The sequence below is a fragment of the Ursus maritimus genome, unplaced genomic scaffold (assembly GCF_017311325.1).
Source record: "Ursus maritimus isolate PB19 unplaced genomic scaffold, ASM1731132v1 scaffold_193, whole genome shotgun sequence".
Classification (NCBI taxonomy): Eukaryota; Metazoa; Chordata; class Mammalia; order Carnivora; family Ursidae; genus Ursus; species Ursus maritimus.
This window is the reverse complement of record NW_024424375.1, coordinates 14,837-31,611: the sequence shown is the minus strand read 5'-3', so window position 1 is coordinate 31,611 and position 16,775 is coordinate 14,837. Positions and strand designations below refer to the sequence as shown.

The 16,775-nt window shown below is 35.3% G+C and overlaps 2 protein-coding genes across 2 annotated transcripts; one reads left to right on the top strand and one right to left on the bottom strand.

The window, feature by feature from the left end:
* The first annotated feature begins 442 nt into the window (after positions 1 to 442).
* Positions 443 to 1,480, top strand: LOC103656782 (olfactory receptor 4K2-like). Its single transcript, XM_008684212.2, has one exon. It carries the CDS (start codon positions 521 to 523, stop codon positions 1,478 to 1,480), a length of 960 nt encoding a protein of 319 aa, XP_008682434.2. The 5' UTR covers positions 443 to 520.
* A 10,542-nt stretch (positions 1,481 to 12,022) lies between these two features.
* On the bottom strand, positions 12,023 to 13,379 carry LOC103656781 (olfactory receptor 4K3). Its single transcript, XM_008684211.2, is given in 1 exon segment — positions 12,023 to 13,379. A coding segment is annotated over 1 exon segment (948 nt). The 5' UTR covers positions 13,065 to 13,379; the 3' UTR covers positions 12,023 to 12,116.
* Positions 13,380 to 16,775: the final 3,396 nt, after the last annotated feature.

Below are 16,775 nucleotides of genomic sequence, written 5' to 3'. Positions count from 1 at the left end.
TCATAGGATACTTAATGGGTCTTTTGAAATTGTTATGTTAAACTATTAGTTACATCCAGCATTCAATGATGGATTTGACATAATTATATTTTTATTGTTGTTGTTTAACAGAAAGTTTGGAGATTTCAACCCTCATTTAAACTTTTACATAACTGACTTATTAAGTAGAGCACACTAATTTAGGGTAATCTCACTCTATAAATATGGATTATGTAACTCCTTAGTATTCAGAATGGGAATATTATTGTGTGGGTATATGATAAGTATAACCCAAAATGTACCGATGTTGGTCAAAACCAAGAAGCTGTCCATTCGAAGTGCTATCTGATGGCAATTGTTAACTTTGTTCCAAAGGGAAAAATCTTTACTGAGATAGTTATTAGTAGGCTTTAAGGTAATCAATGTTCTGGTGAATTACTAATTGATATAATAACTCCTTCATATGTAATCGTAAAAGTGTCACATTTTCTAACTATGTCATTTTGTCTTATTTTGTCATGACAGAGCAGTCTGCAGATCAATGGAGGGGTTCAACCATTCTAGAGTGTCTGAATTTGTATTACTTGGACTTACTGATTCTCCTGAGCTCCAGACTTTTTTCTTTGTGATGTTTTCTGTTCTCTATTTGATAACTATGTTGGGCAATGGCCTGATGTTGCTCACAGTTCTATCCACCCCACACCTCCACTCCCCCATGTATTTCCTACTCAGCAACCTGTCTCTCATTGACGTGTGCCTGTCCTCCTTTGCCACTCCAAAGATGATCATGGACTTCTTTGCTGAGCGTAAGACCATCTCCTTTGAGGGCTGCATTTCTCAGATCTTCTTTTTGCACCTCTTTACTGGGACTGAGATTGTGCTGCTGATCTCCATGTCTTTTGACAGGTACATTGCCATATGCAAACCTCTCCATTATTCAACAATTATGAGCCAAAGAGTATGTGCTGGGCTTGTGGTAACCTCTTGGACAGTGGGCTTCCTGCATACAATGAGCCAGTTAGCTTTTACCCTCTATTTACCCTTCTGTGGTCCCAATGTTGTAGACAGTTTCTTCTGTGACCTTCCTTTGGTCATCCAGCTGGCTTGTATAGATATGTATGTTCTTGGAATCTTCATGATCTCAACCAGTGGTGTGATTGCTCTTATAAGTTTTCTGCTTTTGCTCACCTCCTATGTCATTGTGCTTGTCACAATCAAGGACCGCTCCTCTACAGGAACATCTAAGGCTTTGTCTACCTGCACTGCACATTTCATGGTTGTGTTAATGTTCTTTGGGCCCTGCATCTTTATCTATGTGTGGCCTTTCACCAACTTCCTGGTAGACAAAGTTCTGTCTGTTTTCTATACCATCTTCACCCCCTTTCTGAATCCACTTATCTATACCTTGAGAAATCAGGAAGTGAAGACAGCTGTGAAGAAGAAACTAAGTAATCAAAACTTAAACCTTGGGAAAACTACTCCAAGATACCCAGTGCAATGAATCTCCTGTCTGAGATTTACATCATCAGTTTTCTCCTTATAGCAAAAGATAATTAAACTTAGATCTTCATTTCAAGTCCTTTAGTCTAAATTCACAAAAATAAGAAGCCAGGGTTGAGAGATGTGAAATATCTTGCCTAGAAGTTAGTGAGATGTTTGCAAGCCTTTTGAGATTATGGATACATTTGAAAATCTGTTGAAATCTATAGGCTATTTTCATAGAAAAATGCAGATATCATCAAAACGTAAATTCAGGGCTTCATACATCCCTAAGTCCTATCAACATACCTCAGTCAACTTAGAGAAGCCTGAGAAAAATTACTATTCTCTTGTCTTCTAACCCAGAACATTCCCACTCAGTGGCAGCCTTGTGGCACTCTGATGGTGTCCACTTGCAGAACTTTGGTTAAGAGTATTGGGCATAACAAGGTTTTTTTCATACATTGGGGATATTTTTGTGGGGAAATTCATATCATGAAGAGTTTCTTCTGAATAAAGCTGAACAATCCTGATTTATTACAACCAACTCCTTGAGTTCTGAGTCAGCTTTAAACAAAACAGAATAGTTTGGAGGATGTGAAATTTAACAATATGTTTTTTAAAGAAGTATACTGATCACTACCACACTTGATATTTAATATAGCAAATAACTGATTAAATGGCCATTTGTGAAGTTTAAAATGTAGAAAGTGAACCACTGAAGTCTGATTAACTTTTTAAACCTGACTGAATATTAGAGATATGATGAATTCATTTAATATCAAGACTAAATGTTTGGAAAATTAACTACTTCATTCATGACAAGTCTGTCATTTCCAAAATATTATTAGTCTTAGTATGAGTTTTGTTTCTCATTTTCAATATAATGTAGCCTATAAGAAAAAAAGATGAAACTAATTTAAAAAGCATATAGCACAATTCTCCCTATTCTGGTTTATTGTTGATTGTGTTAAAGAGATTTTTTATTACAAGGTAGTCTTTGGAAATCAGCTGACCAAATCACTTCCCTAACAGCTGATGAAGAAGCTAAGATGCAGAGAATTCATAGAGCTGGTTCAAGACTGAATCACTGTAAGGGGCAAAGATCATTTCTCTGAATATACACAGACCTCAGAATTAAATTTTGGATCTGTCATTTCGTAGTTGGGCTATCCTAGGATAGTCACTTTATATCTCTAGCCTTTTTAATTTTTATTGTGAAGATAATAGATTGTTTGTTGTGATGATTTTATGGGAAGTGGACAGAATAGACTCTAAAAATGTCATTTTCTTTACCTTTCCCACCTGCACAGACTCTGACTGAAAATGCATCTTATTTGTAAGTAGTATGCTTTTAAAGAATAACTGCATTCCGGTGAAACCAGAAGCTTATAAAATTTGATATTCTAGTTTTAGGATGTCTCTTTGACTGTGGCTTCTTAAGACATATGGCAGAAAAACAAAAGAACACTTTCTATTTTTCCATTGCTGACACGGAGGGTAGTTGGAAAAAATTAGATTAGATTGCCAGATACTTTGATTTTTATGAATAACAGTATACTGATAGGCTGTATCTCTTTGAACTGACTAAAGTATGTGAAAATAGTTTAAGAAGCAATCTGTTATGATGGATTTAGACAGTTTGGCATTAATGGTATTAATAGTTTCTGACATTTATTCTGTATCTCTAAGGTTTCAGCATGCTTCAACAAATCTCCAAGCCAAATACTTAATATCTGAAGTTAAATAATGTGGCAGAAGTTTATGAAGAAATGTAGAGTTGGAGTTAGGTATAAAACCATATTCTATTTTAAAATACTAGTTCATTTTTAGCCAAATCATAAACTCTTCCTTCTTGCCTCAAAGTCAATCAGACAAATGACAAAAAGTGAAGGTAAAAATGTCCTTTTGTCTCAATTCCATTCTTCAGTAAAAACTATCATCTTCGTTTTAATTTTTTAAATTTAATTTAATTTTAGATTTTATTTAAATTCAAGTTAATTAACATATAGTGAATTATCAGTTTCAGGGGTAGAATTTAGTGATTCACCAGTTGCATATAATACCCAGTGCTCATTACATCACGTGTCTCCTTAATGCCCATTACTCAATTACCTCATTACCCCACCACCTCCCCTCCGGCAACCCTCAGTTTGTTTCTTATAGTTAAGAGTCACTTATGGTTTGTCTCTCTCTCTGTTTTATCTTATTTTTCCTTCCCTTCTCCTGTGTTCATCAGTTTTGTTTCCTATATTCCACATGAGTGAAATCATATGGTATTTGTCTTTCTCTGCCTTATTGCACTTAGCATAATATACTCTAGTTCCACCCACCTTGTTGCAAATGGCAAGATTTCATTTTTTGATGGCTGAATAGTATTCCATTGTATATATATATATACCACATCTTCTTTATCCATTCATCTGTCAGTGGACATCTGGGCTCTTTCCAAATTCTGGCTATTGTGGACACTGCTGCTATAATGATTGGGATACATAAGCCCTTCGGAATCACTGTTTGTATCCTCTGTATAAATACCTAGTAGTGCAATTGCTGGGCCATAGGGTAGTTCTGTTTTTAGCTTTTTGAGGAATCTCCACATCTTTGTTTTAAATATAAACCCTGCTTCTGATAAGTCTTTAGTTCAATAACTACTCATTGAGAACCTACTCCGTTTAAGGTCTTTCCTGGGTGCTTGTGATACATTAATGTACAAGATCTGTTTCTCTGTTTTTAAGAAACATATATCTAGCAATTAGATGGGACCAGTCTGTTATAGGTGAAATTCCAATCTCACCACTTTCTTGTTGTACAACTTTGAGCATGTATTCTTAATGTTTCTGAGACTCTGTTTTTTCACCTATAAAATGTAGACTAGGAATATTGTAAAAAATTAAACAAAAAGACATGTAACATAATTAACAGTGCTTGGCACTCATTAAAGGTTTAATGAATGCTAACTAATAATATCATTGTTATTATTGCCATTGTGTTAGACATGCATAAATGACAGGGTAAATGGAATAGAAATAGATATGCTTACTTGAACTTCAAGAACATGGTTGTAAGACTATAATAGGATGTGCCAATTTACCTAATATTAACTAATGTTAAAATATTGGATTTGTGCCAATTATTAATCTTTGGTGCATTGATGTAGTTAATGTCCTTTATAGGTCTGTGTTTTTCAAAGGAAGTATTATATTTTATGGACTCTGAGAAACAAACTGAGGGCTTCAGAGGGGAGGAGGATGGGGGAATGGGATAGACTGGTGATGGGTAGTAAGGAGGGCACGTATTGCATGGTGCACTGGGTGTTATACGCAACTAATGAATCATCGAACTTTACATCAGAAACCAGGGGTGTACTGTATGGTGACTAACATAATAAAAAATATGATTATAAAAAAAAAGAAATTTCTTAATCATTTTAAGTTGAAATATATACCATGATGGCATGAAAGGGGAAAATAATTAATAAATGTTCTACAGGTCAGTGTCTTGTTTTATCACAATGTTTTTAAGTAAAGTTTATATGATTCAAAAGTGATAAAATATTGTTCACATATTTTGTCTCCCTTTATCTTTTACCCATTCAAAAGATAGTAGTGAAATGTTTAAAATTCTTATATAACTAGATTTATCATAAATATTAACTGAGAAATGAATGGTGACAATTACCTATTCACTTTAGCACATTAATAAAGTTACAACTACAGGCGGAAAGATTTTGCCCACATTTATGAAAATATAAGGGAATAGTTTATTTGGAGACATGGTAGAAGTATTGTTTAAGAAACTATAAAATTGGAACTGTGAAGCATCAAGTCAGACTGGCTAGAATAAATCTGAAGCTGTAGGATAAATACCTAATTTCCACCAGGGCATTTACGTGGTAAAGCCAATTCCTGGGGAATCGATTAAACCCCAAACGGTCCACATAGCACAGTTTGATAACTATATTTCAATGTAATTGGTTTTCCTTACAGTGCTATGTATTTTAGTTTATGCGTTTGCAGTATTATTCTAATGAGGAGGCTTTGAGCTTGACTGAAGCTCAGAGGGGTCTGCGGTACACACGAGACTAAAAAAACTCTTGGAGTGGGGGCTGTATCACCAGTGAAGCCTGGTTGTCTGATTGGAACCCAAGCTCTATACCACTTACTAGGTTTCTGGTTTGGGGCAAGTTTGTCAACTTCTATCCCGGTGTTCTCATCATTCTTTAGCAGAGTTTGCAAGTCAACAGCCTGTATTCCCAACATGTTTTTGTCTTTCCTCAAAGGTTTATAAAGAAATCAAACTAATTTAATAAAATTAGATAATGGAAGATTTCATAAGAAAACAGAGCTTCATAGATTTTCTTTAAAAATGAAAGAAAAACAAACCTGCCAACATTAGGCCAGAATTCTAAGCTGTAAATGAGTTTTTAGACTGGGCTAACACCAGAGATCTTATCTGTTTTGTCTTGCACTAGGTAATATGCACTTTTTATAGCCTTCTCAGGTGATCTGACAAAAGCCTTGTCTTATTTTTTCTACGGTGGATCACAGGGTACTAAACATATAGTTTGCACTTGAAGACTACATTGGAGCTACAGAAGAAAAGTTATCCTGGTCTTCTTATCTCTTTACAACTTTCCTGTATAATCCTGAATTTGCTTACTTAACCAGAACACTGAATCTTAGGTTATAAGGTGAGGTGACTTGGAACTGTTAGCCCAGCAATTTCTGGAACTAGGGTTCCCTTTTACCTCTTCTCTTCTTTTCCCATCACCTTGCATCTTAAAGCTATGCCCCAGAATCTCTTCTCCTCTCATACCCTGAAACAATCTTGCTGGCTTATTGGTGTCAGTTCTGAATGGCATTTTGGTGTGTTTTCACTGGGGGGATGACATGCAAGTTGGTGGAAACCTTTACATTAAGGTGACAGAGAATACCTGGAGGGGAGCAGGAAGGATTATAGAAGAGACCTGGACATCCCCAGTGAGGCATATACAGCTCAGCACTTGTCTCTCCAAGGGTGAAATATTCTGATTTAATGCTGATTTTAACATTGCTGATTTTATTATTGATGAAGATGATGTATGTATTTATTCTCAGATATTTATTACTAAAAGCTTAAAATGTGACAGGCTTCATTCTATGTATCACAAAAAAAATACTAATGTGGCTAGGGAATATACAATAACAAATTCTTACAGTGTATAGTAGGACATGAATCATCTGACTCTTGCTTACCTCCTTATTTTACATTCCTTTCCCCCTTAAACACTAATTTTACTCTTCCTCCCATGTGCTACACTCCATTCTTTTGAGGGCTTTAGACATGCTATTTTATCTGCTTAATTGTTACAACAACACTACAAAGTGTGTGTCAGGGGGTAAAAGTATAGTTTTTGTACGCAATTAAAGTTAAGCTGTAATCAGTCCAAAACAGACAGTTATAACAAGAAGTTTTTTTGCAAGCCTCACAGTAACCACAAAGAATAAAATCTGTAGCAATACAAGAAAAGATAAAGAGAAAAGAATCAAAACATACCGTTACAAAGAACCAACACATCGAAAGTAAAGATGAGGAGAAGAGGAACAAAAGGAACTACAAAACAGAAAACAACAAAACAACTATAGTAAGTCCTTATCTAAAAATAATTACTTTAAATGTAAATAGATTAAACTCACCAAACAAAAGACATAGGGTCACTGAAGGGATAAAAAGCAAGATCCAACTATATGCTGTCTATAAGGTATCTGCTTTAGATTTAAGGACACACACAGGCTCAAAGTGAAGGGATGGAAAAATATATTTCATTCAAATGATAACCAAAGGAGAGGAGGAGTATACTTATATTGAAAAAAAATAGATTTTAAGTCAAAAACTGTCACAAGAGCAAAGATGGTCATTATGTAATGCTAACGGGTCAATTCAACAGGAAGATGTAACAATTAGAAATATATATGCACATGAGAACACCTAAATATATAAAGCTAACATTGACATATCTGAAGGGAGAAACAGCAACACAATAAAGTAGGCTTCAACACCCCAAATGATAATGGACAGATGATCCAGACTAAATATCAGTAAGGAAACAGCAGGTGCAAACAACACTACAGACCGAATGGACCTAACAGACATATCCAGAACATTTCACCCAACAGGACCAGAATATACATTCTTCTCATGTACACATGAAACACTCTCCAGAAAAGATCACATGCTAGGTCACAAAACTAGTCATTACAAATTTAAGAAGACTGAAATCATCTCAAGCATCTTTCCCAACCATACTGGAATGAAACTAGAAATCAATACCAAAGGGAAATGGAAAAATTCACAAATATGTGTAAATTAGCATACTTTCAAATGACCATTGTATATTAAAAAAAAACAGATGTTAGACCGTATCTCAAGAAAAATGAAAATGAAAACACAACACACCAAAATTTATGGGACGCACACCTTCCTGGGTATCCAGGATTATTTAAAGGATATAAAACCAGAGTCCCTTTTCCTATAGATTCTGACCTTCTCAATTTCCCTTGACTTTTAGGAAGTTTTATACTTGAACTACCGCAGGATAAAATGAATTGACAATTAAAAGTCCTACACATGATAATAGTACTTGAAAGGACCTCATAGAAGATCTAATCAGATCAGAGGTTTGTACAAGGTCCCATAATTAATGGCAGAATTCCAGAGTCAGAATTTGATAGGGGCAACTACTTATCTCTGAAATTCTCTCTACCTCAACATTTCTGTGATTACTATGATACAAAGAATGGTGGAACAGTACCAAAGAAAACGCAAAAGGACAGTTAGAAAAACATAATTAGTTTAAAAAGCAGTACCAAATCACTGCTTCTGACTGTGCTCTGAGTCAAATGCTATGGCAGATACTAAAAACAGATTTACAAGCAAATGAATAACAACAACAAAAACAAGCAAGGGCAAAGTTTCTGTTCTTAAAATGCTTATAAATTACAAGAAGAAAAGACACAGACTTAAGAAATGGTTAAGCAACAATCTAAAGCAATGTATAAAATCAATAATGCAGGAAATATTAGCTGTGAGAAGAGAGAGAAGTTAATAAGAGAGAGAGAGAAGTTAATAAAAGAATTGAAAAAGCCTCCCCTGAAGAGGTGGGGCTTAGGTTAAACCTTGAAGGTGGGTGTTATAAAATCATACTATGTCTTGGTTCTAAAACCACTACAGTTTTTTGAAATGCAAACTGTAACATCTTCTAAGTAAAGTAGGTTTTCTGGTACAAAGGGACGGGGGAGCACAAACTGTTAACTGACCAGAAAAAATGGCACATGAAACAAATCACTTTTTTTCAAGTTTCTGATAATAAAGTGTCACAAATCCCCAGCTATATCGTCAACATCATCAAATGAAAGGCCACATTCCTGATTATCCTTGTGGCTCCTAGAATGAGCCGGGAACAGTAGTTCTTTGAGCAGAAACAATGGATCTTACTTTCTTTTTCTCTTTCTTTCTTTTTCTTTCTTTCTTTTTCTTTCTTTCTTTTTCTTTCTTTCTTTCTTTCTTTCTTTCTTTTTCTTTCTTTCTTCTTTCTTTCTCTTTCTTTCTTTCTTTTTCTTTCTTTCTTTTTCTTTCTTTCTTTCCTCTCTCCTTTTTCTTTTTTTTCTTTTTCTTTCTTTCTTTCTTTCTTTTTCTTTCTTTCTTTCTTTCTTTCTTTCTTTCTTTCTTTCTTTCTTTTTCTTTCTTTCTTTTTCTTTCTTTCTTTTTCTTTCTTTCTTTTTCTTTCTTTCTTTTTCTTTCTTTCTTTTTCTTTCTTTCTTTTTCTTTCTTTCTTTTTCTTTCTTTCTTTTTCTTTCTTTCTTTTTCTTTCTTTCTTTTTCTTTCTTTCTTTTTCTTTCTTTCTTTTTCTTTCTTTCTTTTTCTTTCTTTCTTTTTCTTTCTTTCTTTTTCTTTCTTTCTTTTTCTTTCTTTCTTTTTCTTTCTTTCTTTTTCTTTCTTTCTTTTTCTTTCTTTCTTTTTCTTTCTTTCTTTTTCTTTCTTTCTTTTTCTTTCTTTCTTTTTCTTTCTTTCTTTTTCTTTCTCTACACACAGTTTCAATTAGGCTAATGACTCTCTGAGGTGAAGAGATGGCATCATAAAATCAGGTTATTTCCTGAAATTGTTTGCTAGGTTTGTCTTTCACAGAGTTGGGACTCAGTGTTATATGACAGGTAAAAAGGGATGCTCAGATAACTTATTGTCAGCAGAGAATACGAGGCAAGGAGGGAGAGGACCCTGTAGGTGGAGGGCTTAGAATGGAGAATGGGAGTCCATTATGCAAATTTTCCTAGGTTGATGCTTATGCCAACCATCTAGATTTTGTCTTTGGGATTAACTTCCCGTGTTGTTCTCCTAATACTTGGAATCTTATTTTCAAGCACACGTAAATTTCCAGATAATGAAACTCATGACATTTATATGGCTATAATCCTAGCAGTGTGTATGTGAAGATGCTAAACTGGAACACAAAATCTGCAGTCTGACAAAAGATTTGCAGCATTCCTTACCCTGATGAGCCAACCGTATGCTGTTGATCAGAACGAAATATGAAAGACTCAACTTGGAACCTTGATCTCATCACCAGAGTTGAGAAGGTGGGAGAACAGATTTGTAATATTCAGAGAGTCATAAATAAACCAAAGGTATTTAAATTATTATTTTAAGATTTTATTTATTTGACAGACAGAGAGACAGCCAGCGAGAGAGGGAACACAAGCAGGGGGAGTGGGAGACGAAGAAGCAGGCTTCCAGCAGAGGAGCCTGATGCGGGGCTCAATCCCAGAACACCCGGATCATGCCCTGAGCCGAAGGCAGACACTTAACAACTGAGCCACCCAGGCACCCCATAAATTATTATTATTTTTTACTAATGTTAATTCATTGGTGGATCTCTCAAGTGACCGTTAAATATATTCCTAAACTGAACTGGTTGTACTTCATCACAAGAAACACACTTCAGAGTATCCTGTTTTGACTTTACTAAATTCAATAGCCTTTAAATTTTAAACAAGTGACAGTTGCAATCTATAGTTGTATAGATTCAGCACATGGACTATTGAGTCAATATAGTAAGATATTTTTTCACTTATTTATGATTTTAAGTATTTGTCTATCTTGCTATACAGCCATCCCCCCATCCATCTCCTTTTCCATTTATCTGCTCATCCATTCCCCTAATGATTGGTTTATCTTTCTTTCAACTCTTTACAATGTATTTATCCCATCAGTCATCTCTATATATTCATCTGTCTTTATCTAAACCCAAGCTAGTACAATATTACAATGTTATGCTAACTTTGACAATGGCAAGCAGGCAGATAATTATTTGTGGTTACAGTTCATCCACTTATATGCATTAAACATTTCTTCTATGTGTAGCTCTCAGAATGACAATGACCAAATGCTCTTGAAGATAACCTAGCCCTTGTTCAATTGAGAGAGACAGAGAGAGAGAGGGCAAGAGAGAGGGAGACAGAGAGAGAAGACAGGCACATTCTAGGATACTGTCATTATATATATACATGACCTTTGGAAATTTATTCCCCAATTCTCACTTTCATGATCTGTAAAATCAATAGATACTGCTAGATGATTTCTATCTTCTAAAAACTCCCGTTATTAGCTATATCAAATATGTTGAAAGACCACTATTTCATAGGTCCTTTAAGTCAAATACTGTGTTTAATCAGGGGGAAAATGACTCAGATCCTTTAGGACATAACTATTTATCTTTTGATTACAGAAACAATATAACAAAAAGTATAGCACCAAAATAACTTGTTACTGCTTAGAAAATAAACATGTATCTCTATTTGTAGGTGGATGACCTAGATCCTGCCTCTAGCATGACCCTGAAAAAGCTGTGTCTTTGGGTCTTAGTGTCATCTTTTAGAATGGGAGCGTGGATAGAATTTACTGTATACCACATATTAATCTTTTATATCTATCTATCATCTATCTATCTATCTATCTATCTATATATATAGATAGATAGATATATATATCTATAAGAATTTTCTGGAGTTAAGTGTACTACTTTAAAATTGGAAAATCCACTCTAGGGAACTTAGGGACAGAATATAAATAAGATACATTCTTATTCTCATCAAAGATGGGTTACAAAAACATTAAATAACAAATATTTTTACTTACCAAGAACCTTCCACTTTTTCCTGACTTTTAAACTAAAATAATCCATTCATCAGCACCTTTGTCACCAATAAAAAATTTCATTGTAACTTCAGTGTACAGGGGTACTATACTAGGTGTCGGTGTTTTCACACTTGCCTCTTTTCTTAGAGGCTATTACAAGAGACTAGGAGAGAATCTACTCTTAAAACATGCATATGTCTCAGGGGAAGGAATATTCAAATATATGTTTATATCCGACAGAAGTTGAATAGTCCAAAAGTGGGTCTCTGTGCAGTAAAATGTTGAGTATAGGTTTGATGGTGCCCTGTAGTTAAGTTATATTGTATGAGGAACAATTAACATGACCAGAACTCAGTGACTGCGGAGACTGATTACATAAATAGTTCTGCCATGAACTACCAGTTTCTTGCAGTAGCATCACTTTGTTGACCAACTGAATGAGGAGGATAAATGCGAAACAAGTATTTCATTTTTGTATGAGGAAATCAAGGGGTATGATCAGTCTTCCTAGACTTAAAGATGCGGCTACTAAGTTTTCTCATGGAATCCTTGACATCTTTATTTCTAAGGGTATAGATCACTGGATTCAAGAGGGGGGTGAAAATGGTATAAAATACTGAGAGCACTTTGTCTTTTGGGAAGTTTGTGAAAGGCCATACATAGATGAAAATGCATGGGCCAAAGAAAAGAGTCACAACGGTGAAGTGGGCACTGCAAGTGGAGAGCGCTTTGGAGGACCCACCAGAGGAATGTTGCTGAACAGTGACCAGGATGACCGTGTAGGAAATCACCAAGAGGATGAAACACACCAGGGCAATCGTGCCACTGGTTGAGATCATGAACACTCCCAGAATGTATGTGTCTACTCAGGCGAGTTTGATCACCAAGGGGAGGTCACAGAAGAAGCTGTCCACTTCATTGGGTCCACAGAAGGGCAGATTCACAGTAAATGCTAACTGACTCAGAGCATGAAAGATGCCAACAATCCAGGAAAGCGTGACAAGCCCAACACACATTCTTCGGTTCATAATGGTTAAGTAACGTAGAGGTTTACATATAGCCACGTACCGATCAAAAGACATAGATATCAGCAGTACAATCTCAGCACCCCCTAACAGATGCAGGAAAAATATCTGAGTGATGCAGCCTTCAAAAGAGATGGCTTTGTGCTCACTGAGGAAATCTGCAATCATTTTGGGGGTGGCGAATGAAGCCAGAGACATGTCAATGAAGGAGAGATTGCCCAGCAAAAAGTACATGGGGGAGCGAAGGCATGGCTCTGACACGATGGTGAGCACAATAAGGAGGTTGCCCAATACAGTGGATGCATGGACTATGGAGAAAAACAGGAAATAGAAGATCTGGAGTTCCCAAGAACTGGAGAGACCCCGTAGTATGAATTCAGTTATGACTGACTGATTATTCCAGGCCATTCAGTCTGATTTCTGGAAGGACTCTGACATTTCCAGATGGGAGGAGAACTAGGAAAAAATACAGTGATCAAATTCAAAGTGAGATTTTTTGCATGAAATAATTTAGTGGTAGCCTACTACCAGATAGTTCCCTGTTTTATCACTTCCCTGCTCACAGTGTTCAAATATTTCCCCATGTCTTTCCAGATATCTTAATTGATTCAATTCGAGATCAATTCTTATGACTTAGAAATTTGCTTACAGGGGGTGTCTGGGTGGCGCAGTCGTTAAGCGTCTGCCTTCGGCTCAGGGCGTGACCCCAGGGTTCTGGGATGGAGCCCCACATCAGGCTTCTCTGCTGGAAGCCCGCTTCTTCCTCTCCCACTCCCCCTGCTTGTGTTCCCTCTCTTGCTGGCTGTCTCTGTCAAATAAATAAATACAATCTTTAAAAAAAAAGAGAGAGAGAAATTTGCTTACAAGATGCAAATCTTCATAGAAAGAAAGAAAAATTCAGCTATTTTAAGATTTACTCCTCAGTTTATAAAATACCTAAAAAAAATTTCACAGCTAACTTCCAACAAGTTTTGAAGGGAAAGGGAATGGTAACTTTTTCAAAACATCATGATGAATGAAGGACTGGAATGAACAACGTTCGAGAATCATGATAGTGGGAACACAAAAGTGGAAAGGAATGTGGGCACTGTCTCCTTACAGTAGTTAGGATAAAGGAATAGAAATAAGGGGAGGGAAAATGGCTATAGAGAAACATAATATGTTCCAATTTTCTAATGGAGATTGTCTAGAATAAAAATGAAATAGCCTCTCATTTTCAGTTTATTTCAGTTATGCAGACATGAATAACCCTTGTTCCATACCACCAAGGCCAAATATTTTTCAAAGGTTGGTGAACATTATGTAGCTAGAGCCTGAAGGTTTCATACATTTCCAAGTATATTTTACATAGAAAGACCATTAAGTAACATGCTGCCTGAATTTACATATTTTTTGAACTGCTAGATTTTATAGACTTTCACCAAAGCAGTTTGAAGCAGAAAACGCTTCCTGTTTCAGGAGTTCACTTGGAACAAATAGGAGACAGGTTATATAGAGACAGAAGATGGTATGGTGAATCTAGGAGAAGTTAGATAATACTATATGCCTCAAAAGTTAAAACAAGACTTCTTAGGTAAACTAGTTCCCACTGAGATCTGAGACTTTACAAACTGCACTGAAAGCCAACTGAGAGGATGTGTACTTAAAATTCATGACAAACTCCTTTCATCTTGCCACTAAACTAGCTTTTTTTCTTTTTTCTTTCTCAAAACTCTGCCATAAGTGTATTTTAAATGAACTGTTCTAAGACTAAACCAATTATTACATGCAATTACCTGTACTTGTTGGCTTTTTTCCCCTCCTGAAGTTTGGGTGCCCCTTCTTTAATTCCACATTGCTCTTCTGACTTTATCTATTCCAAAAACTTTTAGATTTGTTTCTTCACCCACATACCTGATATTAAAATGGACATTACAGCTCTCACTTAAATTGGCGTAGCGGAAATAGCAGCAGCCTAAGATTCAGAAAATGTGAATTCAAATCTTGTCCTTGATATGTAAGATTGGATAATTTACTAAATCAACTGATGCCTTGATTCTTCATAAATAATGTAAGTGGGTTGATATGGATGATTTTAAGATCCTTCCACACACATATTAATATTGCAATATTCAACTAATACCTGCAAGCAATGACAATTGCTCCAGAGTGAACTCACATCAATACTGTGCCTAATTTCTAAGTAAAGGAGGCTCACAATCCTTGGGACCATTGTATTTATAATGTCTGTATTGGTAAGAATCAATTCAGTAAATTACATGGCATGAAAAAGACCAGCGGCTGCTTGGGGAATAAACAGATGATCAAGTTGCAGTGAGAGTTATTAAAACACTCAAGTTAGTTTGGTCAGAATTAAAGATGGATCACAAAATATTGTGATTGTTCTTAAGTGCTTTATGTACATGGTATGGATACTGTGGGGCAGGGAAGCCATAAGGGATAATTTTTTTCTTGGACCACAGCAAAGATAAGTCAAGTAAGCTCTTTTAATTTGATTCGTGGAATTGCAAATGTTATCTCTCAGTTCCTCCACTAATTTTTAAGGATAAGGGCTGTGTTTACCTGTTTGGAGAAAAATCTATACTGCAAATAATAAAATCAATGAATGGTTGAGGGTTTAGATTTTATAATATTCACTGGAATCATTATGAAGTAGGGGAAGAAAAGAGAAATGAAAAGTGAGGAAACATCTGACACATAAGGATGTTAAGTGGTTATCAAGTCTTTAATATCTCTACATACTCAGAATAAAAACCAATAAAATTTAGATGACTATTAAATATTTCTATATTAACAAGAAATTTTGAAATATTTACATTGTGCTTAGCTTGTATTCATAAGGTAAAAGGAAATAATTTGGTGAAACTATATTATATGCAGCTGGTGTAATATTAAGCACACTGGATGTCAGATTTGGAGGCCTGGGTTCACATCACAGGGCAAGATTTTACTACTTACCACATTATTTTGCATTTTAATTTCCTCATTTGTAATGAGAAATATAAAGCATACTCAGTTTCAGAAAAAATACTCAGCTTTTTGTAGTGAATTTTAAATGAGATAACACTAATTTCAAAAATATGCTAACCAAAACCACCTCACACCTGTTAGATTGGCTATCATAAAAAAGATAGTGAGTGCTGCCTAGGATGCAGAGAAAAGGGAACTCTGGCACACCACATCAGTGGTGGTGATATAATTGGTTCAGTCACTTGGAAGACAGTATGGAGGTTCCTCAAGAAATCAAAAATAGAACTATCATATATGATCCAGCAATCCCACTTTTGAGAAGATAACCAAAAGAAATGAAATCAGTATCTTTAAGAGATATCTGCACTCCTATATAGGTTCAATGTAGCATTTTTCACAATAGCCAAGATATAAAAACAACCAAAGCATCAGTCAACAGATGAATGGATGAAGAAGATGTGATACCATATACATATACATACAGAGGAATATTATTCACCCATGAGGAAGAGGAAATTCTGCCAGTTGCAGTAACATGGGTGGACTTGACAGCATTATCCTAAGTGAAATAAGTCAGAGAAGGAAAAATGCTACGTGGTATCACTTACATGTGAAATCTCAAGAAGTTGATCCTACAGACACAGAGTATAGAATGGTGGTTACCAGGGACTGGAGAGTGAGGAAGATGGGGAGACGCTGGTCAAACTTTCAGTTATAAGACAAACATGTTTTGTGGAGCTAATGCGGAGTGTGGTGATTATAGTTAACAATACTGTCTTACATACTTGAAGGTTGCTAAGAGAATACATTTTAAATGTTCTCACTACAAGAAGAAATGGTAATTATATGAAGTGATGGAGGGGTTAGGTAACTCTGTGGTGGAAATCATTTTACAATATATAAATGAATCAAGTCAACATGCTGTATACCTTAAAGTTATATAATATTATGTATCAATTATATCCCAGTAAAGCTGGAAAAAAATGTTAAAAATAAAAAGGATATGAACCATGTAGATTTTAAAAATATCTTCTATTAAACCCTGGTGGCTAATAAATAAACTAGAAATCAAAATTAGAGATTTTCTTAAAATTCATGATAATAAATATATGACATCTCTGAATCTATAAAGAATATTTAAAATAGTGA

What these genes read in the sequence shown, in the direction of transcription:
- LOC103656782 (XM_008684212.2), top strand. Translation starts at nt 521, where the DNA reads ATGGAGGGGTTCAACCATTCTAGAGTGTCTGAATTTGTATTACTTGGA.